This window comes from Papio anubis, chromosome 13, assembly GCF_008728515.1.
Source record: "Papio anubis isolate 15944 chromosome 13, Panubis1.0, whole genome shotgun sequence".
NCBI lineage: Eukaryota > Metazoa > Chordata > Mammalia > Primates > Cercopithecidae > Papio > Papio anubis.
In genome coordinates, this window is record NC_044988.1 from 46,580,802 (window position 1) to 46,603,184 (window position 22,383).

The following is a 22,383-nucleotide window of genomic DNA, read 5'->3' on the forward strand; positions in this document are numbered from 1 at the left end:
ATCACACCTTATACCAAGATCCAGGAAAACCTTAACTATAACAAGAAAAGACAATCAACAGAAGCCAACAGCAGGATGACAGATGTCGGAGTTACACACAGTCCCCAACTCACTACAATGGTTTGAGTTAAAACTTTTCTACTTTATGTTGGTGTGAAATTGATACATGTTCAGTAGAAACAGTACATTGAGTACCCGTACAACGGTTCTTTTTATCACTTTCAGGACAATATTCAATAAATAAATTACATGACATATTCAATACTTTATTATAAAATAAGCTTTGTGTTAGATGATTTTGCCCAGGTATAGGCTAATGTGAGTGTTCTGAGTAGGCTAGGCTAAGCTATGATGTTTGCTAGGTTAGATGTATTAAATGCATTTTTGATTTATGATGTTTTCAACTTAATGAGTTTATCAGGATGTAATAATGGATACCCATTGTATGTTAGGAGGCATCTGCATGTGACAAGTATATTAAAGTTGCTGCCATCAAAATGCTTCAACAAGCAATTATGGACAGGCCTAAACAAAACAAAATAGGCCTAAAACAAAAAGCAATAGAATATCCCAATAAAGAATTAGAAAGTCTCAGCAAATAGGTAGAAGATATAAAAATACCCAAATCTAAATTTTAGGACTGAAAAATTAAATAACTATATTTGCCCCACAGGTAGTGGCATTAATCTTTATCACCCAAAATTGATTCTGATGTCAAGACTGATGGCACCATACACCCACCATTATTATTCACATAATGGAACAGAGAATCTTGAAATGGATCCACACAAGTATGAACAACTGATTTTTGACAAAGGTGCAAAGGAAGGATAATGTTTTCCAAAAATGGCGCTGGAACAATTGGATATTTCTGTGCAAAAAATAAAGGAACCTATACCTACACTTTACACTTTATGCAAAAGTTAATTTGAGGTGGATCACATATAAATGTAGAATATTAAATCATAAAACTTTCAGAAAGAAATGTAAGAGAAAATCTTCAAGTCTTAGAGCTGAGTGAAGAGTTTTTAGACATGATACCAAAAGCACGATCCATAAAAGAAAATGTCAGTACATTCGGCTTCATTAAAATTAAGAACTTTTGCTCTTCAAAAGACACTACATAGAAGATGAAAAGACAAGCCATAGAGCGAGATGAATATTTAAAAACCATGTGTCTGACAAAAGTCTTATAGCTTGAATATATAAAGCACGCTGAAAACTCAACAGGAAGAAATTAAACAATCCAGTTACAAAATAGGCAAAAGACAGGAGCAAACATTTTACCAAAAAAGGATATATGGATGGCAAATAAGCACATGTAAAGATTTTCAACATCCCTATTAGGGAACAGCTAAAGTAAAAATTAGTGAAAATAGCAAGTGCTGACCAAGGGGACAGGGAAACTGGATCTCTCATATATTGTTCATGTGAATATAAAATTCTACAATACAGCACTCTGAAAAAGTTTGTCAGTTTCTTAAAAAACTAAATTTACCATACAACCCAGCTATCACACCCTTAGACACATCCCACAGACATGAAAATATATGTTTACCAAAAAAACTTGTACATGAATGATCAAAGCCCCTTTATTTGTAGTAGCTGAAAACTGGGAACCACCAAAATTCTCTTCAGTAGCTGAACAGCTAAACAAACTGTGGTACATCTGTAACACAGGAAACTTCTCAGCAATAGAAAGGAGCTAACTATTGACGTATACAATACCATAGCTTTCTGACCTCAAATTTCTCATCTTGGATTGGGAACTAGGCTTTCTTTCTTGCCTTCTGCATTCTGTGTTGCTATTTAAGTGGAATTTCGAGATCACAAGGGATTGTTGGTTGTTCTACATGTTGCTGGCTACATTGTTGGTCACTTTTTTATGGTCTCTGAATTTCTGCTTTCACTTCATTTTTGGCCTCTGACAATTTCCCTTATATTTTTTGACATTTTAGAAATACACTGTAGGTGTGTTTGTTTCATAGTATGAGAGTTTTCTTGAGTTTGTGTTCAGTAATAGTACTGGAAACAGAAGCCCACTTCTTTGTAATTTAATTTTAGCTACTATTAATTGGATACCAAATCTGGTGACTGATATTAGTAATTCAATTGGTAGTTGTATTTTGGATTTTTTTTTTTTTAACAGTGCTCAGTGCATGGCTGATACTTAAATACTAATTGAATCTTAATAAGCAATTAAAAATTTATATGCCGGTTCTGAAGATAAGTTTAAATGAAGCATTTCAAAAATATTTTGAGAAATGAAACATTGTTAGGATTTTATAATTTCTGAAACTAATCAGTTTAAAAGAAAACCTTATTTTAGATATAGACTTCTGGTGTATGTGTTAATCGGTTTCATGACTTTCAGGTGATTTGTTGCTGGATTGGGATCTTTTAAAAAGTTCTTTTTCAAATAAGAAATAATTTTCTAGATTGAATATATCTCTGTTTCCCAGCCAATAAATTCTTAAACAAGGCTGGGCACTGTGGCTCACGCCCATAATCCCAACACTTTGGGAGGACGAGGCAAGTGGGTCACTGGACGCCGGGAGTTTGAAACCAGCCTGGATGGCATTGTGAAACCACATATCTACTAAAAATACAAAAATTAGCTGGGGGTGGTGGTGTGCACCTGTAGTCCCAGGTACTTGAGAGGCTGAGGCATGAGAATCGCTTGAACCCAGGAGGCGGAGGTTGCGGTGAACTGAAATTGTGCCACTGCACTCCAGCCTGAGTGACAAAGCCAGACTCTGTTTAAAAAAAAAAAAAAAAAAAAAAATCTTAAGACCACATGTTTTACTACTAATATATACATTTTTAAATTGGTGAAACATTTTAAAACAAAAGTCAACAAAGGCTTCATTTTGTTCAGCCTCCGTGTATTAGAGTGCCATGAAGAAAACATACAGCTTCAGGAAGTTATTTATTATTGTCAGCCTTATTTTTGGCTTTATTTGTCAGAAGGCTATTAGCTTCATTTGTCAGCATATAATAGAGTATTTGAGAAAAGGGCCTATATTTTCAGAGAATAAGTTATCAATTATTCATATTTTACTTTTGTTATGTTATCATATTTACTCCTAAGTTTTTAAGCTGTCCCTAGATTAAATTTCTACTTCTTTGGAGTTGATTTTGTATCTGTATCTTCTGCCTGCTAGTTTAAGTTCAGTGTATGTAAGTATATTTGTAAATTCTTGGTATCAGTTATAGAATTTTATCATCTAGAGTTAAAAAAAATTTTTTTTCAAATTTTTTTGTGAGAGACAGTCTTGCTATGTTGCCCAGGCTGGTCTCAAACTCCTGGCCTCAAGCAGTCCTCCTGCCTTGGCCTCCCACAGACTTTAAAAAAAAATTCTGCATAAACAATTGTATTTTTAAGTGAAGAAATGTTATTTTTATTAGTTCACTTGATCTTGTTATTGAAGAATAATACAATTATTATGAAACCTTCAAATTTAGGACTATTTTCATGATAAGAATGCCAAAAAACCAACTTTTCAAAAGAAGAATTATAAGATGCAAAAGAGTTCACATACAGCAGTTCCTACTAGAGGTAAGAATGTGTATGCAATTAACAATATGTCTTTTAAAAATTAAATCTAATTTTTCAAATACTATGAACAATATTATTTTTATATAGTCAACAGAGAAAAATACAAAAATATAACTGCCCAGAAATCAAGTAGCAATGTTATTTTATTACGAGAACGGATTATATCCTTGCAACAACAAAACAGCGTACTTCAGAATGCCAAGAAAACAGCAGAATTGTCTGTTAAAGAATATAAAGAAGTTAATGAAAAGCTCCTCCATCAACAGCAAGTATCTGATCAACGATTTCAGACAAGCAGGCAGACAATAAAGGTAAAGAGAACTTTAAGATTGAATAATTGTATACTATATCGTAAAAGTGGATATTTTGTTTTACATGTATTGTTTAGTTTATATTTGTGTTAGGCAGGTCTATGAGTTTTAAAAAATCCCAGGCACTGTTTACTAATATAATTAGTTTAATTACTGGACTTCTTTAATAAGGCTCATATTAAAGGATAACAATGATGAGGGAGGGAACTCTGAATCAAAAAGATACTTTACTAGCGTTCCTGTTCCACTTAGTTTTTCTCATCTTTGAAATATTTTTACATGTTTTGTATTGTGTTACATCTTAGTTTTTAAAAGCAGGCTTCATACATATATATAGCTTACCCATTTCCCTATGTTTGAAACTTTGTGTTTATGATAAGTTACATTATTAAACTAATATATTAATCAGTTACTCTTTGCAAATACTAGTATAAAATGTGAAGATTTTAATATAAGTATCTATTTTAATGTATTCCAGTAACTTATGCATGGTTCTTTTTACTCAGGCAAATAGTCACATTATGCCTTACTCCTGGTAAGGTAATCTTAAAGCATAAGTTTAACTTACACTTTGAGATGAACTTAAAGCAAATGAAAAAGAAAAGATTTTTTGTTCTTTAGGTCTCCATTCTTTATGTTATTTGCTTGTGGAATGAATGATTTGTTAGAAAATTATTTTGCAGAGAAAAAAATATTTCATTATATTAGAAAACAGTATTTAAATCACTGTCACACATAATTTTAAGTTACACTTAAATTCTCTAATTCTAATATCTAGTGCTTTGATTCAAACAATCCATATAAACATTTTAATGGTGAAGGATTAGTGTTATGACAGTTAAGAATTGTGTTCTGACTTTATTCCCAGAGTAGCCTTGTACCCAAACCTTAACTGCATTCCAGCTTACACCAGAAGTTTCTGGATTTTACAGGCTTGGCCGTTGGAAATGTGGCAGTGGGATACCAGATGAGACTGAGCTCCAGGTTACAATTTAGACACAGTCACTGATACCACAACCACTGTATAGGAACCACGTTTCCCAGAATGATTTCATCCCATATATATTTTACTGGCTAGTATTTTCTTTTCTTCTCTTTAATATCCTCTCTTTCTTCTCTTTCCTTTTCCTTTCTCCTACTCTTCCTTTCTTTCTTCTCTAGTTAAATGACATTGTTTTATATCTCACCATGATATTATAAACTATATGTATTCCTAAGGTTTTTTTTTTTTTTGTGCAAATAGCAAAGTGACATGAAAGAACATTTTTTAAAAGAAAGAAAAAATTCTCAGCTTTAATTGTTCAATCCTATTACACAAAAAACAATTGAACTTTTCAGTGTTCTCTTAAATAATATACTAGACCACAGGCTTTTCGTAAGAGTAAATTCTGACATTGTCAGAGGAAAATTATAAAAGGTTAGAGTTGTTATAAAAACCATTTTACTTATTCTCCTTGGAAGAGGAATTTTCTTCGTTGAGAGTTTGAAAAGTAGTGGTATAGTTACTTCTTGGGATTTTCTTAAATTACATACACTATGAGAAAAATAAAAATAGTACACTAGGGATTCAACTAAAAATCTGTGTTAGACATACTTTTTTTTTTTCCTTTTCACAACCAATTTTAATTTCCTTTCTTATAATTTTTGAGATGCCATACGTGGTAGTATCAAGTAAGAAATCCACATTTTAGCACAGATTTCAACTACTTGTAAAGAGAAAATTAGGAGGAATAAAAAGCACTTCAGTTACTATATGGTTCATGTGCATTTTAGAGAGAGTATGTTATAGATGATCAAATGAGTTACTTTAATATGAATTTCTCCCTGAAGCTACTCTCAATTCTAGCTATTTCAAATCTTATCTATTCTAAGGTAAATATCTTACTTTTGCTACTATGTTATAGGTATAACTTATATTTCATTGTTATATGTAATTTTATTTTTAATACAGATTTTCTTTAGATGATAGAAAGGTCCAAGAACATCTAATATTCAAAAAGTACTTCAGGAAAGAATAAGAATCAGAATTTAGAAATTTTCCATCTCAAAAATCGCTATGAACTCAAATAAATGTAACGAGTGATTAACTAGAATTAGATTTAATTTGAATATTCTGTACATAGGGAGAAATAACTGATGTGGTAACTAAGAATTCTCTACTGATAAAGTAACTCCCCAAGTATTACATAGATGCAGATAAATTATCTTTAGTTAATACATTGGTATAGACTTTGTGGGCTCTCACATAATAACTAAAGCTTGGGATGGAAGATGTCAAGATCCCAGATTCTCATCTACTGAGAAATTTTTCAGGTTACCAACTTGAGGATTTGGGTAGCATCTGTTGATTTCTGTGATATTTTTAATAATGGAACTTAGGAAAACAGATTAAGTTCAGTCTTTCTTTTCCCGCCTATTTATGGTGGAATTCCTGTATGCTCGGTAAATATTCTAATTTAATTATTTTGTATCTGTTTCTCGTGATTTTAAAACCCTCAACATTTTTTTTTATTCCAAAGTATTGAATCAGGCATCAATAGGTTTTGAACTTATAGGCCTTGAATTTATTGTGCATTAATAAGTAATATTTAAGATAGATTTCAATATTTGGGCAGGCTTCATACTAAAAATATTACTTTATATTCAGGAAAACTTTTCAAAGACTTTCAGCTTTTTCATATGTAATTAAAAGTACCATTGTTTGTTAGGAGATTGAAAAGAGGAACACAAAGTATTCTTTGGCATTTTTTTCCCTATCAGTTTCATTGCATTGTGTTTTAAACCATTATAGAATTTCCTCAACAAAGCTTAGAAAAAGAAATATGAACTGTATAGGCCAAACCGCTGAAGTTTTGGAAGAAAATTTTAACCAAGATTATAGATTTTTTACATGTTTAGATTGAGCTGTCATCACTTTAACTGTATTCTTTTTTTTTTTTTTTTACATTTTGCCTACTCTAAAGATATGTATGACATATAGATACTATTTTACAACTATGAGCTAAATAGTATACTAGGTAAATGACAAAGATTTGTGATTCCCAAAAGCAGGTACTGTAAATATCAAAGTAAAATATTTTAAACCTATTTTGAAATGCACTATAGCCCTATACTAAGCATTATTCTATAGATGGAATATATAAATAGCCATCAGCTATTTTCAAGAAAAATTAAGTATAAGTCTTTTGCATTTGTTCAAAATATATATCTGTTGCCACAAGTAAAGATATGAGTAAAAAACATGCTAGCCCCATTCTTCAGAGCTCCCTTTTAATATGAGGAAAATGTTATACACATACAATGTTTAATTTTATAGATTTATTTATGTTTCGCAGGTCATACACTATTTAATTTAGACAAAAAGTAGGAAAAGAATGATATTTTCTCAGACTAGGCATTCAAACATGAGAAATTAACTTTGTTTTCTATAAAGGATTTTTGCAAAGTTAGGAGATACAGAAAAATAGAAAGCACATATAAGAAATACCCTTATACCCTTTAGAAATTAACATATATCCTTCCACTGTATATTTTAAAGATAGAAAATGTGATAAATAAAGCTAAATTTTTATTTAATCATTATCTACAGCCCCATCCTCTTCTACTCATCTCTGGAGACACTTTCAGGTGTTCATGCTAATTTTCCAATAATTTAAAAAAATTGCTGCACACACATGTACATTGATAAATAATATACAGCATTATTTTTATTGCAGTATAGTTTTTGTTCGTTTGTTTGTTTGTTTTTGAGACGGAGTCTCAGTCTGTCACCTAGGCTGGAGTGCAGTGGCACAATCTCGGCTCACTGCAACCTCCACCTCCCGGTTTCAAGCAATTCTTTTTGGCTCAGCCTCCCAAGTAGCAGGGACTATAGGCAAGCAACACCATGCCTGGCTAACTTTTGTGTTTTCAGTAGAGTCGAGATTTCACCATGTTGGCTGGGGTGGTCTCGATCTCCTGACCTCACGTGATCCACCCACATTAGCCTCCCAAAGTGTAGCCATTGGGTCCTGGACTTTTCTTTACTGGGAGACTTTTTATTAGGGCTTCGTTCTTGTTACTTGCTATTGGTCTGTTCAGGTTTTGGATTTCTTCATGGTTCAATCTTGGTAGATTGTATATGTCTAGGAATTTGTCTATTTGTTCTAGATTTTCCAGTTTATTGGCATATAGTTGGTGATAGTAGCCACTAACAATGCTTTAAATTTATGCAGTATCTGTTGTAATATCTGCTTTTTCACCTCTGGTTTTATTTGTCTTCTCTTTTTCTTGGTATGGTTAAAGGTTTGTATATTTTGTTTTACTTTTTGAGAAACCAACTTTTTGTTTTATTGATTTTTTTCATATTTTACTCATTTTAATTTCATTTATTTCTGCTCTGATCTTTACTATTTCTTTTCATCTACTAATTTTGGGTTTGGTTTGCTCTAGCTTTTCTAGTTCTTCAAGATGCATCATTAGGTTGTTTATCTGAAATTTTTCTTCTTTTTTGATGTAAGCACTTTTAGGTATAAACTTCCCTCTTAGTATTGCTTTTGTTGTGTTCCATAGGTCTTGGTATGTTGTGCTTCGATTATTTGTTTCAAGAAATTATTAAATTTTCCTCTTAATTTCTTGTTTCTTAATTTCTTCACTTGTCGTTCAGGAACATACTGTGTAATTTCCATGTGTTTCTATAGTTTCCAAAGTTCCTCTTGTTATTGATTTCTACTTTAATTCCTTTGTGATCAGAGAAAACACTTGATACAATTTCAACTTTTTTGAAATTTTTAAGATTTGTTTTATGGCCTAACATATGGTGTATTCTTGAGACTCATCTATATGCTAGGGAGAAGAATGTGTATTCTGCAGCTGTTTGATGAAGTGTTCTGTAAATATCTATTAGGTCCATTTGGTTTATAATATAGATTAAGTCTGATGTTTCTTTGTTGATTTTCTATCTGGATGATCTGTCCATTGCTGAAGGTAGGGTATTGAGATCTCCAGCTATTATTGTATTGTCATACTGAAGTCTGACTTTCTCTTTAGTGCTAACAGTATTTGCTTTATATATCTGAGTACTCTGACGCTGGATATATAGGTATTTATAATTGTTATATCCTCTTGCTAAATTAGCCCCTTTATCAATATATAATGACCTTCTCTTTCTCTTTTTATATTTTTTGTCTCAGATTTTAAAAATGTGATAGAAGTATAGCTACTCATGTTCTTTTTTGGTTTCCACTTCATGGAATATCTTTTTCCGTCCCTTTATTTTCAGTCGTGTGTGCATCTTTATAGGTGAAATGAGTTTCTTGTAGGTAGTGTATCATTGGGTCTTGTTTTTTAATCCATTCAGCTACTATGCATCTTTTGGTTGGAGAGTTTAGTCCATTTGCATTCAGTATTATTATTCATAGACAAGTACTTGCTACTGCCATTTTGTTATTTATTTTCTGGTTGTTTTGTGGTCCTCTCTGTCTTTCATCCTTCCTATTTTTCTTTGTGTAAAAGTTATTTTTCTGGTAGTAGTTTTTAATTTCATGCGTGGTGTGTGTGTATATCTGTTGTAGGTTTTATGATTTCAGGTTACCATGAAGTTTGCAAATAATGCTTTATAACCGATTATTTTAAACTGATGACAACTAAACTCTGATTATAAAAACAATAGACAAGCAAAGAGAAACCTAATATACACTCTCCATTTTAACTTGATCCAATCCCCCACTTTTAAAGTTTTTGTTGTTTCTATTTATATCTTTTTTTGTTTACACATCACAATTACTCTGTTATTCTGTATTTGTGTATGTACATACTATTACCAGTGAGTTTTTTTTTTTTTTTTACCCTCAGATGATTTCTTACTGCTTATCTACATCGTTTTCTTTCAAGTTATAGAACTCCCTTTAGCATTTCTTGTAGGACAGGTCTAGTGTTGGCAAAATTCTCAGCTTTTGTTTGTCTGGAAAAGTCTTTATTTCATCTTAGTGTTTTAAGGATATTTTTGCTGTAGGATAAATGTTTTTTCTTTAGCATTTTGAATATGTCATGTCACTCTCTCCTGGCCTGTAAGGTTTCCACTGAGAAGTCTGCTGTATTAGAGCTCTTTTATATGTTATTTATTTTCTTTTTCTGCTCTTAGGATCCTTTCTTTATCCCTGACCTTTGGGATTTTGATTATTAAATGCCTCGAGGTAGTCTTCTTTGGGTTAAATCTCTTATTTGGTTTAATTCTATGACCCTCTGATACCTAGGTTATCTATGACCTTCTGATACCTAATATTAGTATCTTTCTCTAGATTAGAAAAGTTCTCTGTTATTATTTCTTTGAGTAAACTTTCTATCCTGATTTCTCCCTGTCCCTCTTTTTAAGGCAGTAACTCTTACATTTGCTCTTTTGGGGGCTATTTTCTAGATCCTATAGGCAAGTTTTATTCTTTTTTTTCTTTTATTCTCCCCTGTGTAGTTTTAAATAGCCCATCCTTAAGCTCACTACTCTTTCTTCTCCTTGATCAAGTCTGCTGTTGAGAGACTCTGATGCATTTTTCAGTTTGTCAGTTGAATTGTTCAGCTCCAAAATATCTGATTGGTTTTTAAAAGTTATTTCAATCTTTTTGTTAAATATCTCTGATAGGATTCTGATTTTTTTCTGTGTTTTCTTGGTTCATTGAGCTTCCCCAAAACAGCAATTTTGAATTCTCTGTCTGAAAGGTCACATATCTCTCTGTCACCCTGGTATTAGCTACGAGTGCTTTATTTAGTTCATTTATTGAGGTCATGTTTTCCCGAGTGTTTTCGATGCTTGTGGATATTCGCTGGTGTCTGGGCATGAAAGTGTTAGGCATTTATCCTAATCTTTGGATTCTGGGCTTTTTTGTACTCTTCCTTTTGAGAAGGCTTTCTAGATATTCAAAGGAATTGAGTGTTGTGACCTAAGTCTTGGGTCACTGCAGCCGCATCTCCACTAGGGGATACCCTAATCCCAGTAACACTGTGATTCTTGCAGACTTGTACTGCCTTGGTGGGCTTAGGTAAGATCCAGGAGAATTCCCTGGATTGCCAGACAGAGACTCTCATTCTCTTCCTTCACTTTGCCCCAAACAAAAGGAGTCTCTCCTTCCATGTTGGGCTGCCTGGAGTTAAGAGAGAAGTGACTCAGTCGCTTCGATGTCCACCACTGCTGAGGCTGTGCTAGATCACCCCTGAAGCTAGCAACATATTGGTTATTGCCCAAGACCTGTGGCAACTAGTGCCTGGCTACCACTGATGTTTATTTGAGGTCCAAGGACTCTTTAGTCAGCAGGTAGTGAATCGTGCCAGAACTGGGTTCTTCTGATTAAAACAATGTATTTTTTCTCCTTACATATTAAAATCTGTATTGCAAAAGTACACATCAAGGGATAGAAATAGGGTAAGGCAGACTATATTGACTTACTCTTCCAGTTTGAATAATCAGATTTTTGACTTAAAGGTGTTACTCATAATTTAATTGAAACATATGAAAATGAGTCCCAAATTTTAAGGCTAATAAGATGTAAATGCTCTCTTTTTTGTTCCAATAATATTACTTAAGTGTATTTTGGCTGTGGATACCTCTTTCTAGTAACATGTGTGTCATCCTAAAGATTAAAACAGTATTAGCTCACAGAGACAAACTACCAGAATCCATATTATCAAAGAAAATGTGGCCATTATCCATAGCACACTTTTTAGAAAGTCTGTTGAATGTTTTATATTAGGCACTAACTATGTATAAAACTTCAACTGACAGATTTTGCTATGGTTTGAATATGTCCTCCAAGTTTTATGTGTTGGAAACTTAATCCCTAAATTCTTATGTTGATTAGAGGTAGGGTAATTAGGATTACAAAAGGTCATCAGCAGGGTCCCCATGATGGAACTGGTAGCTTTATAATGGAGCAAGAGAAACCTGAGCTGACTGGCACACTCTTGCTCTTTCACCAAGTAATGCACTCTGCCATCTCATGACCTGGCAATAAGGCCTTCACCAGATGCTGTAACCATGCTCTTAGACTTCCTAACCTCCCAAACCATGAGCTAAATAAAACTCTATTCTTACAAATTGGCTAGTTTGTGGTATTCTGTTATAGAAATAGACAACAAACTACGACAGACGTCACATGAAATTTTTGTGGAGTTATACATTCTGTATAGCATATGTTCTAAAAAGCTCTCTCCTGAAATAATGTCTCTAGAGAAAACAGAATAATCTTTATCATTCATTTATATATGAATGGATGAGTTATTTTATTGATTATCTCTCAGTATTTGTTTAAATAACAAAATTGATTTCAAGAGTTGTATTATTGCTACCGACTGAATTGTGTTCCTCCAAAATTCATATGTTGAAACCCTAACTCCTGGTATGATGGTGTTGGGAGACGGGGCCTTTGGGAAGTAGTTAGATTTAAAGGAGGTCATGTGGGCCCTCATCATGTGATTAGTGTCCTAATAATAATAATAATAGAGACACCAGATTCCACTCTCTCTTCCATAATAGGACACAACAAGACACCTGGCATCTGCAAGCCAGGAAGTGATCTGCCGCTAGAACCTGACTATGGTGACACCCTGGTCTTAGATGGCTAGCCCTCTACAACTGTGAGAAAGTAAATTTCTGTTCTTTTAGCCACCCAGTCTGGTGGTTTGTTTTGACAGCCTGAGAAAACTAATATAGATTTTGGTGCCAAGAATGAGGTGCTGCAGTAACACATCAAATGTGGAAGTGGATTTGGAATTGGGTAATAGCTAGAAGATTTTTGAGGTGCTTACTGGAAATACGTATGTTAAGGGTGATTCTAATGAGGTCTCATATGGAAATGAGGAACACGCACTGGAAACTAGAGGAAAAGCAATCCTTATGATAAAATATTTGTTTTTAAAAAAACCTTGGATTGGCTGAATTGTGTTCTAGTGTTTTGTAGAAGATACAACTTGTGAGTGATGAAATTGGTTGAAATTTCTAAGCAAGCATTACAGGAATGCCTTGATTTCTCCTGATTGCTTGGTTAAATGTAATGGAGAGAGATAAATTGAATAGAAATTGTTAAGCATAAGTATACCACAACTTGGAAGATATGGACATTTTTCAGCCTACTGATAGTGCAAATAATGAGAAAGGTTGTTTTGAAGAGAACATTAAGAGTGTGGCTGTATAATCATCTGATGAGGAGATTTGTGTGAATGTGAACCAGGGACCTAATCCTTCTCAACAGAAATCAGGAACAGAGATTGGATTATGCCAGGAGCAACCAGCTGGGTCTAAGGGAAATGGAGAAATAGACAATGAAGGAAAGCTGTCAAACTTCCTGGATTTTCAGGATGGGCCAATAGATCTATTTAACTATAAACCTGCACAATCCTTCAAGAAAAGAGAAGGACCCCAAAAGCAATTCACGTATTGCCATATTGCCACTCCCATCATGGGCCCAGAGTGCAAAGACTCAGGGATTAGGGCTACCTCCACATTGGTTTTAAAGAGAAAGAAACTATATAACTTCCAAATTGTAGTGAGAAATAGAATTTTTAAAAGTATAAAAAGTAGACTAATCTCCATTAATCTAAAACTATTTACTGTTTCTGTCTTATTTTGATATTCTTCCTACATCTTACATATTGTTATCTGAAAGAGCTAAAGTTCAAAATTTTTGTCATGTTATATTTATATCCATGTATACATGTATATAATATATATACATTTTATATATGTAATAATTTTATTTGAGTGATTAGAATTTTTTTTTCATGAACTCTTGTTCTTTTCTTGGACATTAACTTCTTCTTTTATATCTTTAATCATTTTAAACAAGCTTATATATTCTTTCAAGTCACATGTTCTTGAGGTTCCAATCTTCCTATTTTTTTTTTCTGCTTACTCTCAGCCGGGATGGGATGTTTCTACATGTGTTTACAATTTTGATTTGCAGCTCAGCTTTAGTGGATGTGTTTTTCTCTGTGATAATTCCTTGAACCTTGTCTTTGGGGAGCATTCATCCAGACTGTTTTCTGTTTGCTTTTGCTACCCACCACTACTTAATATTTGTATTAGTTCTCAGGGTAGTAAGATTCCTGACCTACGCTGAAAAATTCAGATTTCAATCCACAAGAGGTAAAGTCACAGACATAAGCATTACCAGTAGAGATAACTGAAAATTTTTGTACTCTGTCCTGGTCCCAATCAGAGATGTATTTCTTTATTACCTTTCTAACCTAGCAATATTTTTTAGTCTACCCTTGAACTGGAGTTGCAGCACTCCAGAGGATTCTCAAATTTGGCCTCTCCAAGCCCAAGGTCAAAGTTTCAGCTCCTGCTCCCACAATTCCTGAAGTTGCTGGCCCTGGTGATTTCCATGCAGCAGGTGCTACCAAACATCCAGTCACATGCTCCCTGCTCTGCTGCTGGCTGCTCTCCATAGGTGACTATAATCCCAGCCCTTGAGTCACTTTTTTTTTTTTTTAGATTATTCAGCAATACTTCAAAAAGAATACTTGATATCGTATATTTTCTATGTGATACAGAGGGTTTTCAGGTTATATTGTCTTCCAGACTGCCAATCTTTAGATAGTTTTAAAAATTTTAACTGTATTTCCTATCAAATATGATATCACAGATTGAACAAAATATTTAAAATTTCATGAGTAAAGAGTACAGTGGATGTATTATAGCCTATAAATCTCACATGAACTTTCAGTGGCTATCTTCTTTTTTTTTCTAAGTTAATTACTAGAAGAACAAAGACAAATCATACTAATACATATAGGCATAACAGTTCAATACTATTCCAATTCCTTTTCCCACTTAGTATTTTCTTTACTTCATGATTCTGTGTATTTGGAGGCTAATGCAATTAAAACTACCAACATTTAAGGATTGATCATTGAGAATATTATTGCCCTTAGTTGGAGTAAGCCAGTGTTGGGGCTCTCAATGGTGGAAGTATCACATCTGTACCATAGTAGTCATCTTTCCTCTTGTCTCAGATTTCCAAATTTGGCTGCATAGTAACCCCTTAAGATCATTATTTCATTCATCAAACATTGATTGGGTATATTCTGTGTGCTAGGGTCCATGAAGGATAATGGGAACACAACAGTGAACTAGACACAGGTATGGTTTTACTCTCATGGAGCTTATTTGTCGTAAGAGACAGAATATAATAACCATGCAACAGAATAAGTAAAATAATTAAAGATTACAGAGAGTGCATTGTAATTAAGGATAAAGGAGAGAAAGGTTGGCTTTAGATCAACCTTGGTCAAGGAATGGCATTTCTGAGAAGGTAACATTGACACCAAGGCCCAAAGCATGAGAGGTAGTATAACAAAATTAGCAGAATCACTTTCAGGTTTATTAGGAGTCCTCTTGCACTTTTCAACCTCATGAGTACACTGTCCTGCAGTACAGAAGAAGGATAATAAATATTAATGGGGAAAAGTTACTCTAGATAGATTATGATAATAATAATAGTGAGAATAGCTAACCTTTATGTGCTTACTACATACAGGGCATCTTCTAAGCACTTTATGTGCATTCATTCATTTAATTTTCACAACATCCCTGTGAGATGAGATACTGTTTTTATCTCCATGTTACAGAAATTAACTATACAAGTTCGTATGCCTACTGAATGACTCAGCTACTGATGCCTTCTCAAAAGTTTATTTTGATTTGTTGTATTTATTTTTTGAAAACTGATTTTATTTTTCAGTAATAAGATTAGGTTATTTTTGCACAGTGGAAGCTTTTGCAAACTGGGTATTTTTCTTATTTGATCTTCATAACCTGTGATGTAATTATTCTCATTCAAAAATATTTCAGTTGAAATCTAGAGAGTTTAGTTAACTTATCCATGTTTATTTCAGTAGTATGTTTTAGATCTTTTGCTCAAATTCCGGTGTTCTGACTGTATTACGCCTTCTTTGCTATGCAATGTTTCAAATAAATGCATTCTCAAGGTCACAATAATACACACATAGGAAGGAAAGTTATTTTAGTGTTCTAAAATCAGAATAGCATATATATTAAATGATTAAAAACTTTAATCATTGGATGATCTTTGTTATTTACTTTTTTAAAAAAACATATTCATTTGTTAATTTATTCCAACTCATTCCTTGAAAATTTGAGGCAGTTAGTGTCTATTATCATGAGTTATTTTTATAGAACCTTTGAAAATACAGAAATGCTCTAGAAATATCATCAGATATCACATATTTGGCTTTGTATATTTATATAGATGTTTTAAGTAAAAATACCACTTTATAGTAATAATTAAAAACAAATCTGCTTAAAACTTATTATCTGAGCCAACTGTGGAAGTAGTCAATAAAAATATACATAAGCAGATTCATAGTAGCAATACCTTATTTATCTGAGCTTGTCTTTTCTCAACAATGCTAATACATAAGACTTCTCAGCTATAACAGAAGTTCCTGGAGACTTCTTAGCTATAACGGAAGTTCCCTATGATAGTTTCAAGAATTGTTAACGGAAGCTATTGTAGACTGTGGCAACAGTTATATGTCTATGTTCACTACAGCTGTGATTGTTGCTTAAAGTACACATGGGAACATTCTTCAATTAATCATCTTCAGAACAAGGGATATCATACGCTGGAATGTATAAATAAAGTATTTGAGTATGTATTTATATTTCATATCAAATTAAATTTAGGGCACTTAGAAATATCATGACATTTTTGTGACACTTTAAATTTGCAAAGCATTTCACATACTTTCACAATTTGAGAAATACAGAATATCCATGAGTTAATTGGATAAGAATTATTATCCTATTTTTATATAGAAAGAAAAGAGACTGCATGAGTAAATGACTTATCCATGGGTCGTGGCTAGTAAGTGGTAAGTCTAAAACTTGAACCTTGTGTTCTGACTATAGAGTCATCTATCTCTAATCATCCTGCACAGATTTTTAAGAAAATAAAAATACCGACATATTTTACATTTTACCACTTATAGTAGAAGTTTTTCAAAATTATATTAAAAATATAATAATTTGACCCCAAAATTTTAGATTCATATATAGTTATGGTTAGCCAAGCAAAAGAATTTTAATGCTCTTACTAGTTTCATTTGAATGGACATTTAATATTTGGCAAAAAACTTCAACTTCAGAATATGGCTTCTGTGATTTCCATAGCTAAACACTGTGAACACGTATTCTGAAAACTGACCATATCGTGTTTGAATTGATTGTTCATCTATCTGAAAGTATGAAGTTATTGACATCCGTACTTGTATATTTAATCTTTATTTTCTAGTCGGATTCTATAACTTTTAAATATATCTAATGTAAAATAAATTATCTCTTCTCATCAGGTGTGTGATTTTATACATCTCCTAAAATTCTCCCTAGACTGTTTCTGAGAATCATATTCCTATTCCAGTCTGTGTTATTATAGCTGACTTAAGACTTCCTATAATAAACTACTCTTTTCAATTGTCACCCATTAGTAATTAATATCACTAATATTACCAAAATTACCTATCTTTTAAATCATACTATTTGAAAACTCTCTAGTATTCTGTCACACCCTTTATTTACCCATTTTATAATTATTGATACATAATAGTTGTTCATATTTATGGGGTACATGTGATATTTTCTTACATGCATACAATGTGAATTGTATGCATTGTGTGGGTAATTGTAATATCCATTATCTCAAAAATTTATTTCTTTGTGTTGAGAATATTCCAGATCTTCTCTTACAGCTATTTTGAAGCATACAATAAATTATTGCTAACTGTAGTTGCCCTACTATACTATTGAACACTAGAACTTATTCCTTCTACCTAACTGTATTTTTGTACACATTAACCAACTTCTCTTCACCCCGACTCCTGCCACCCTTCGTAGCCTCTAGTAACCACCATTGTACTTACTACCTTCATGTGATCAATTTTATTTAGCACCTGCATGTGAGTGAGAATGTGTGATATTTGTATTTCTGTGCCTGGCTTATTTTATTTATCATAATGTCCTTCAGTTACTCCCATCTTGCTGGAAATGACAGGATTTTATTGCCTTTTCATGGCTAAATAGTATTCCATTGTGTATATATATCACATTTTCTTTATCCATTCATCTGTTGTTGGATAACTAGATTGATTCCGTATCTTGACTGTTATGAATAATGTTGCAGTAAACATGGGAATAGAGATATTTCTTTGACATACTAATATCATTTCCTTTAGCTGTATACCCAGTAATGGGATTCTTGGATCATATGGTAGTTCTGTTTCTAGTTTTTTTGCAGAAACTCCATACTGTTTTCCATAGTGGCTGTACTAATTTGCATTCCCATCAATAGTGTATGAAAATTCCCTTTTCTCTACTTCCTCACCAGCATCTGTTAATTTTTGTCTTTTTGATAATAGCCATTTTGACTGGAGTGAGATGGTACCTCATTGTGGTTTTGATTTGCATATCACTGATGATTAATGACATTGAGCATTTTTTCTTATACCTTTTGGCCATTTATGTCTTTTTTTTAGAGAAATGTCTGTTCAAATCTTTTGTCCATTTTTAATTGGATTTTTTTTTGCTGTTGTTTTGAGTTCTTTGTATATTATTGTTATTAATCCCTTTACAGACAACTTTGCAAGTTTTTTTTCTTATTATTTAGGTTGTCTCTGTTGATTGTTTCCATTGCTGTGCAGAAGCATTTTAGCTTGATATAATCCCATTTGTCTATTTTTGCTTCTGTTACCTGTGCTTTTGAGATCTTACTCACAAAATATTGGCCCAAACCAATGCCTTGAAGTGTTTTTTCTCAATGTTTCTTCCTAGTAGTTTCACAGTTGTGGGCTTCGTATTAAAGTCTTTAATCCATTTTGATTTATTTACCCATTCCTGAGACTTCAGTGAGCTATTAATTAACAGTCCTAGGAACATTGTTTAATGTGTAGAAGATTAAGATCTGTACCCAGCTGTATCACTTACTAGGTGTAACACCTGAAGGAAGCAACATGTTTTCTAAGTGATTAATTCCTTATCTGTTAAAAGGTAAGAGATCAAACAAATGTATTTCATAGGAAAACTAGGAAGCATCTTATTGAAGCGCTTCTCTGCATGCTTAGGGATACTGATAACTCTTCTGCAAAAGTATTCCTCTACATTCTGTGTAAATAGTAGAATTGCTGCCTTTTTGTTTTCCATATTAAATCATTAGTTTTAAGGTAAATTTATTTTCATCCTTATGATGATCTTTTATCAATGTGAGAGACCCAGTACTTTGAAACATGAATGAAATGAAGTAAATCCAAACCTGGAGAAATTGGGGGAAATAGCAGACCACTAAAGACAAAAAGTAAAATTTATCAAGGCACCAAAAAAACAAAAAACAAAAAACCTTCAATGGAATGAATGAATGACAGCTTAAATGATCAGCCAACATGCTAAAAAATATTTGTAATGCACAAGAAATTACAAGTGGCCTGATATTTGAAAACCATAGAGAGTGTTTAGAAGTGAAATCATACAATAAGTAAAATTAAAAGTTCACTGACTATAATTACATACAGGGGGAGAGCTTCAGAATTAGTTAACTGGATGAGGGAATTACTTGACTAGATGATAGATAGAATAATTTATTCAGAATATGGCATAGAGACAAATGAAAAACACAGAAGATATATGAGTTCTGAAGGTAAAAAGAGGGTCTATCATTAATTAGGACTCCTGAAGGATAGGAGATTAAATGGTGAAAATTGTTTTTTCAAGAGATGTTAGAATGGCAACTGACTTCTCAAAAGCAATAGTAGAAACTGTAAGACAGTGGAATAGATCTTCAGTGTGTGCTGAAATAAAATGCATCAGTATAAATTCTATTCTCTGTTAAAATATTTCTTAAGATGAGGATCTGCCCAAGTGTGGTGGCTCATGCCTGTAATCTCAGCACTTTGGGAGGCCGAGGTGGGCAGATCACCTGAGGTCATGAGTTCGAGACCAGCCTGGCCAACATAGTGAAACCCTGTGTCTACTAAAAATACAAACAATTAGCTGGGCATGATGGTGTGTGCCTGTAGTCCTAGTTACTCAGGAGGCTGAGGCAGGAGAATCGCTTGAGCCCGGGAGGCAGAGGTTGCAGTGAGTGAGCTGAGATCAGGCCACTGCACTGCAGCTTGGGTGACAGAGCAAGACTCTGTCTCAAAAAAAAAAAAAAAAAAAGATTAGGATCAGGAAAAAAATGTCTAACCTCCAAATCTAACATTATTCTCCACTAAATTCCTCTTTAAAGGAAACTCTTTGATTAGAGTAAAAGTGATCTGAGATATAATAAAATTAAAGAGTAAAAAAGGTGATAAATAGCTTGACTTATAACTGTCTTTAAGGTTAAGCTTTAAGTATGATGCTTACTGTACATTTTGATAGATAACATATCAAGTTAAGAAAGTTTTCTTTTATTTTTAGCTTTCTTTTTTTTTTGAGATGGAGTCTCGCTGCTCTGTTTTCCAAGCTGGAGTGCAATGGCACAATCTTGGCTCACTGCAACCTCTGCCTCCCAGGTTCAAGCGATTCTCCTGCCTCAGCCCCCTGAGTAGCTGGGATTACAGGCACCTGCCACCATGTCTGGCTAATTTTTGTATTTTTTAGTAGAGACAGGGGTTCACCATGTTGGCCAGGCTGGTCTCGAACTCCTGACCTCATGTGATCCACCCACCTCAGCCTCCCAAAGTGCTGGGATTACAGGCGTGAGCCACCATGTCCAGCCCTATTTTTAGCTTTCTAAAAGTTTGCAGTGGTTTTGTTTGTTTCTTTTGTTGTTGTTGTTGTTGTTGTTGTTGTTGAGACAGGGTCTTGCTCTGTTGCCCAGGCTAGAGTGCAGTGACGTGATCATGGCTCACTGTAACCTCAAACTGCTGAGTGTGTGTCACCATGCCCAACTATTTAAAAAAATTTTTTGTAGAGATGGGATCTCGCTTTGTTGCTCAGGCTTGTCTTGAACACATGACCTCAAGCAGTCCTCTCACCTTGGCCTCCCAAAGTTCTGGGATTATAGGCATGAACTACCATGCCCAGCCAGTAAGAGTTTTTAATTAAGAAAAATTGTTTAGTTAAATAACTTTTTGAAATTTATAGAGATGATAATAAGAGTTTTCCCCAATTTACTCTGTTGATATAGTGAATTACATTAATAGGTTTCCTTATGCTGATCTATTCTTATATTCTGGAGGTAAACTCTACTTAATGATACTGTTCTCTTATTAGATTATATAACTGCACGATCTGTAGTGATATTCCCTGTTTCATTTCTGGTAAGAGGATTTGTGTCTTCTCTCTTTTTATTTTTCTTACTCTTGCTAGAGACAACAATTTTATTGATTTTTCAGGAGCCAGCTTTTTGTTTCATTGATTTTCTTTGTTTTTCTGTTGTCAGTTTTATTTATTTCTTGTTTTATCTTTATTAGTTCCTTTTTTTTGCTTGCTTTGGGTTTATTTTGCTCTTTTTCTAACTGCTTGCTATAAGATCTTAGAATTCTCTTTTCTGATATAACTGTTTAGTGCTATAAATTTCCCTTCTATCACTGCTTTAGCTGCATCCCGTATTCTTTTGATATACTATATTTTATATTTCATTACGTTATTGCTTTTTAAATTTTCTCTGAATCTGCCTCTTTGATGTGTGTATTATTTAAAAATATATTGTTTAATTTATGAGTGTTTACAGATTTTCCTATTCCTTTTTTGTTATCAAATTTTTGTTTTATTCCATTATGACCAGAGGCTAGTCTATGTATATTTCCAAATTTGTTGAGGTTGGTTTTATGGTCTAGATATGGTCTATCTTGTTGAATATTTCATGGGAACTTGAACAAAATTACGATTTCAGCTGCTGTTGAATAGAGTGTTCTATAGTATTTGCTAACAATTAAGTATTTTTAATTAAGGTATGTATTTTTTTAAGTGTAGTGATATAGCACACTTAATAGATTGTCTATGAAGTCTCTCTTCATTCCTGAAGGATATAGAATTTGCAGACAACAGTTCTTTAACAAAAAAAAAAAAGTTGTTGTGTTGTTTTGAAAAACAATTGTGCCACTTTTCTTTTGGCCTCCATAGTTTCAGTTAAGAAATCTACTGTCATTCAAATTAGCATATCCCTATAAGTAATGCATTATTTCTGTCTGGCTACTTTCAATATTTTTTTGTCTTTAGTTATTAAAAGTTGACTTTTAAAAGTAGTCCATTACTCAAATTTTGATTTCTCCAAAAATAAGTTTTTAAGAATGTATTCTGTATTGCAGAGATAATATTTTTTCTTCCTGACTGATGAGACTGGAGAAACTGTCTGAATAATTAATTACTCTGGGCTTATTTCTGCCCCACTTTGCCTCAGTTCTGGAGCTTAGTGCCTAGAGTTCTACCAGGAATAATCAGTGGGTTTTTTTTTTTTTTTTTTGGTTGTTGTTTGTTTCTAAGAGATATTTTTGGAAAGAGAGACACTCATTCTGGTCTTATCTGCTTTATAGTTTCTACAAAGCCCTTAC

General features: G+C 33.2%; 1 protein-coding gene across 2 annotated transcripts in view; it reads left to right on the forward strand.

Moving 5' to 3' along the window:
• Positions 1 to 22,383, forward strand: part of CNTLN (centlein) — a 361,398-nt gene that overhangs the window by 265,709 nt on the left and 73,306 nt on the right. For both annotated transcript variants that reach the window (XM_031654268.1, XM_031654269.1), the window contains exons 17-18: positions 3,466 to 3,559; positions 3,647 to 3,870. In XM_031654268.1, coding sequence (XP_031510128.1) covers positions 3,466 to 3,559; positions 3,647 to 3,870 — 318 coding nt within the window. The remainder of the gene's footprint in view (positions 1 to 3,465; positions 3,560 to 3,646; positions 3,871 to 22,383) is intronic.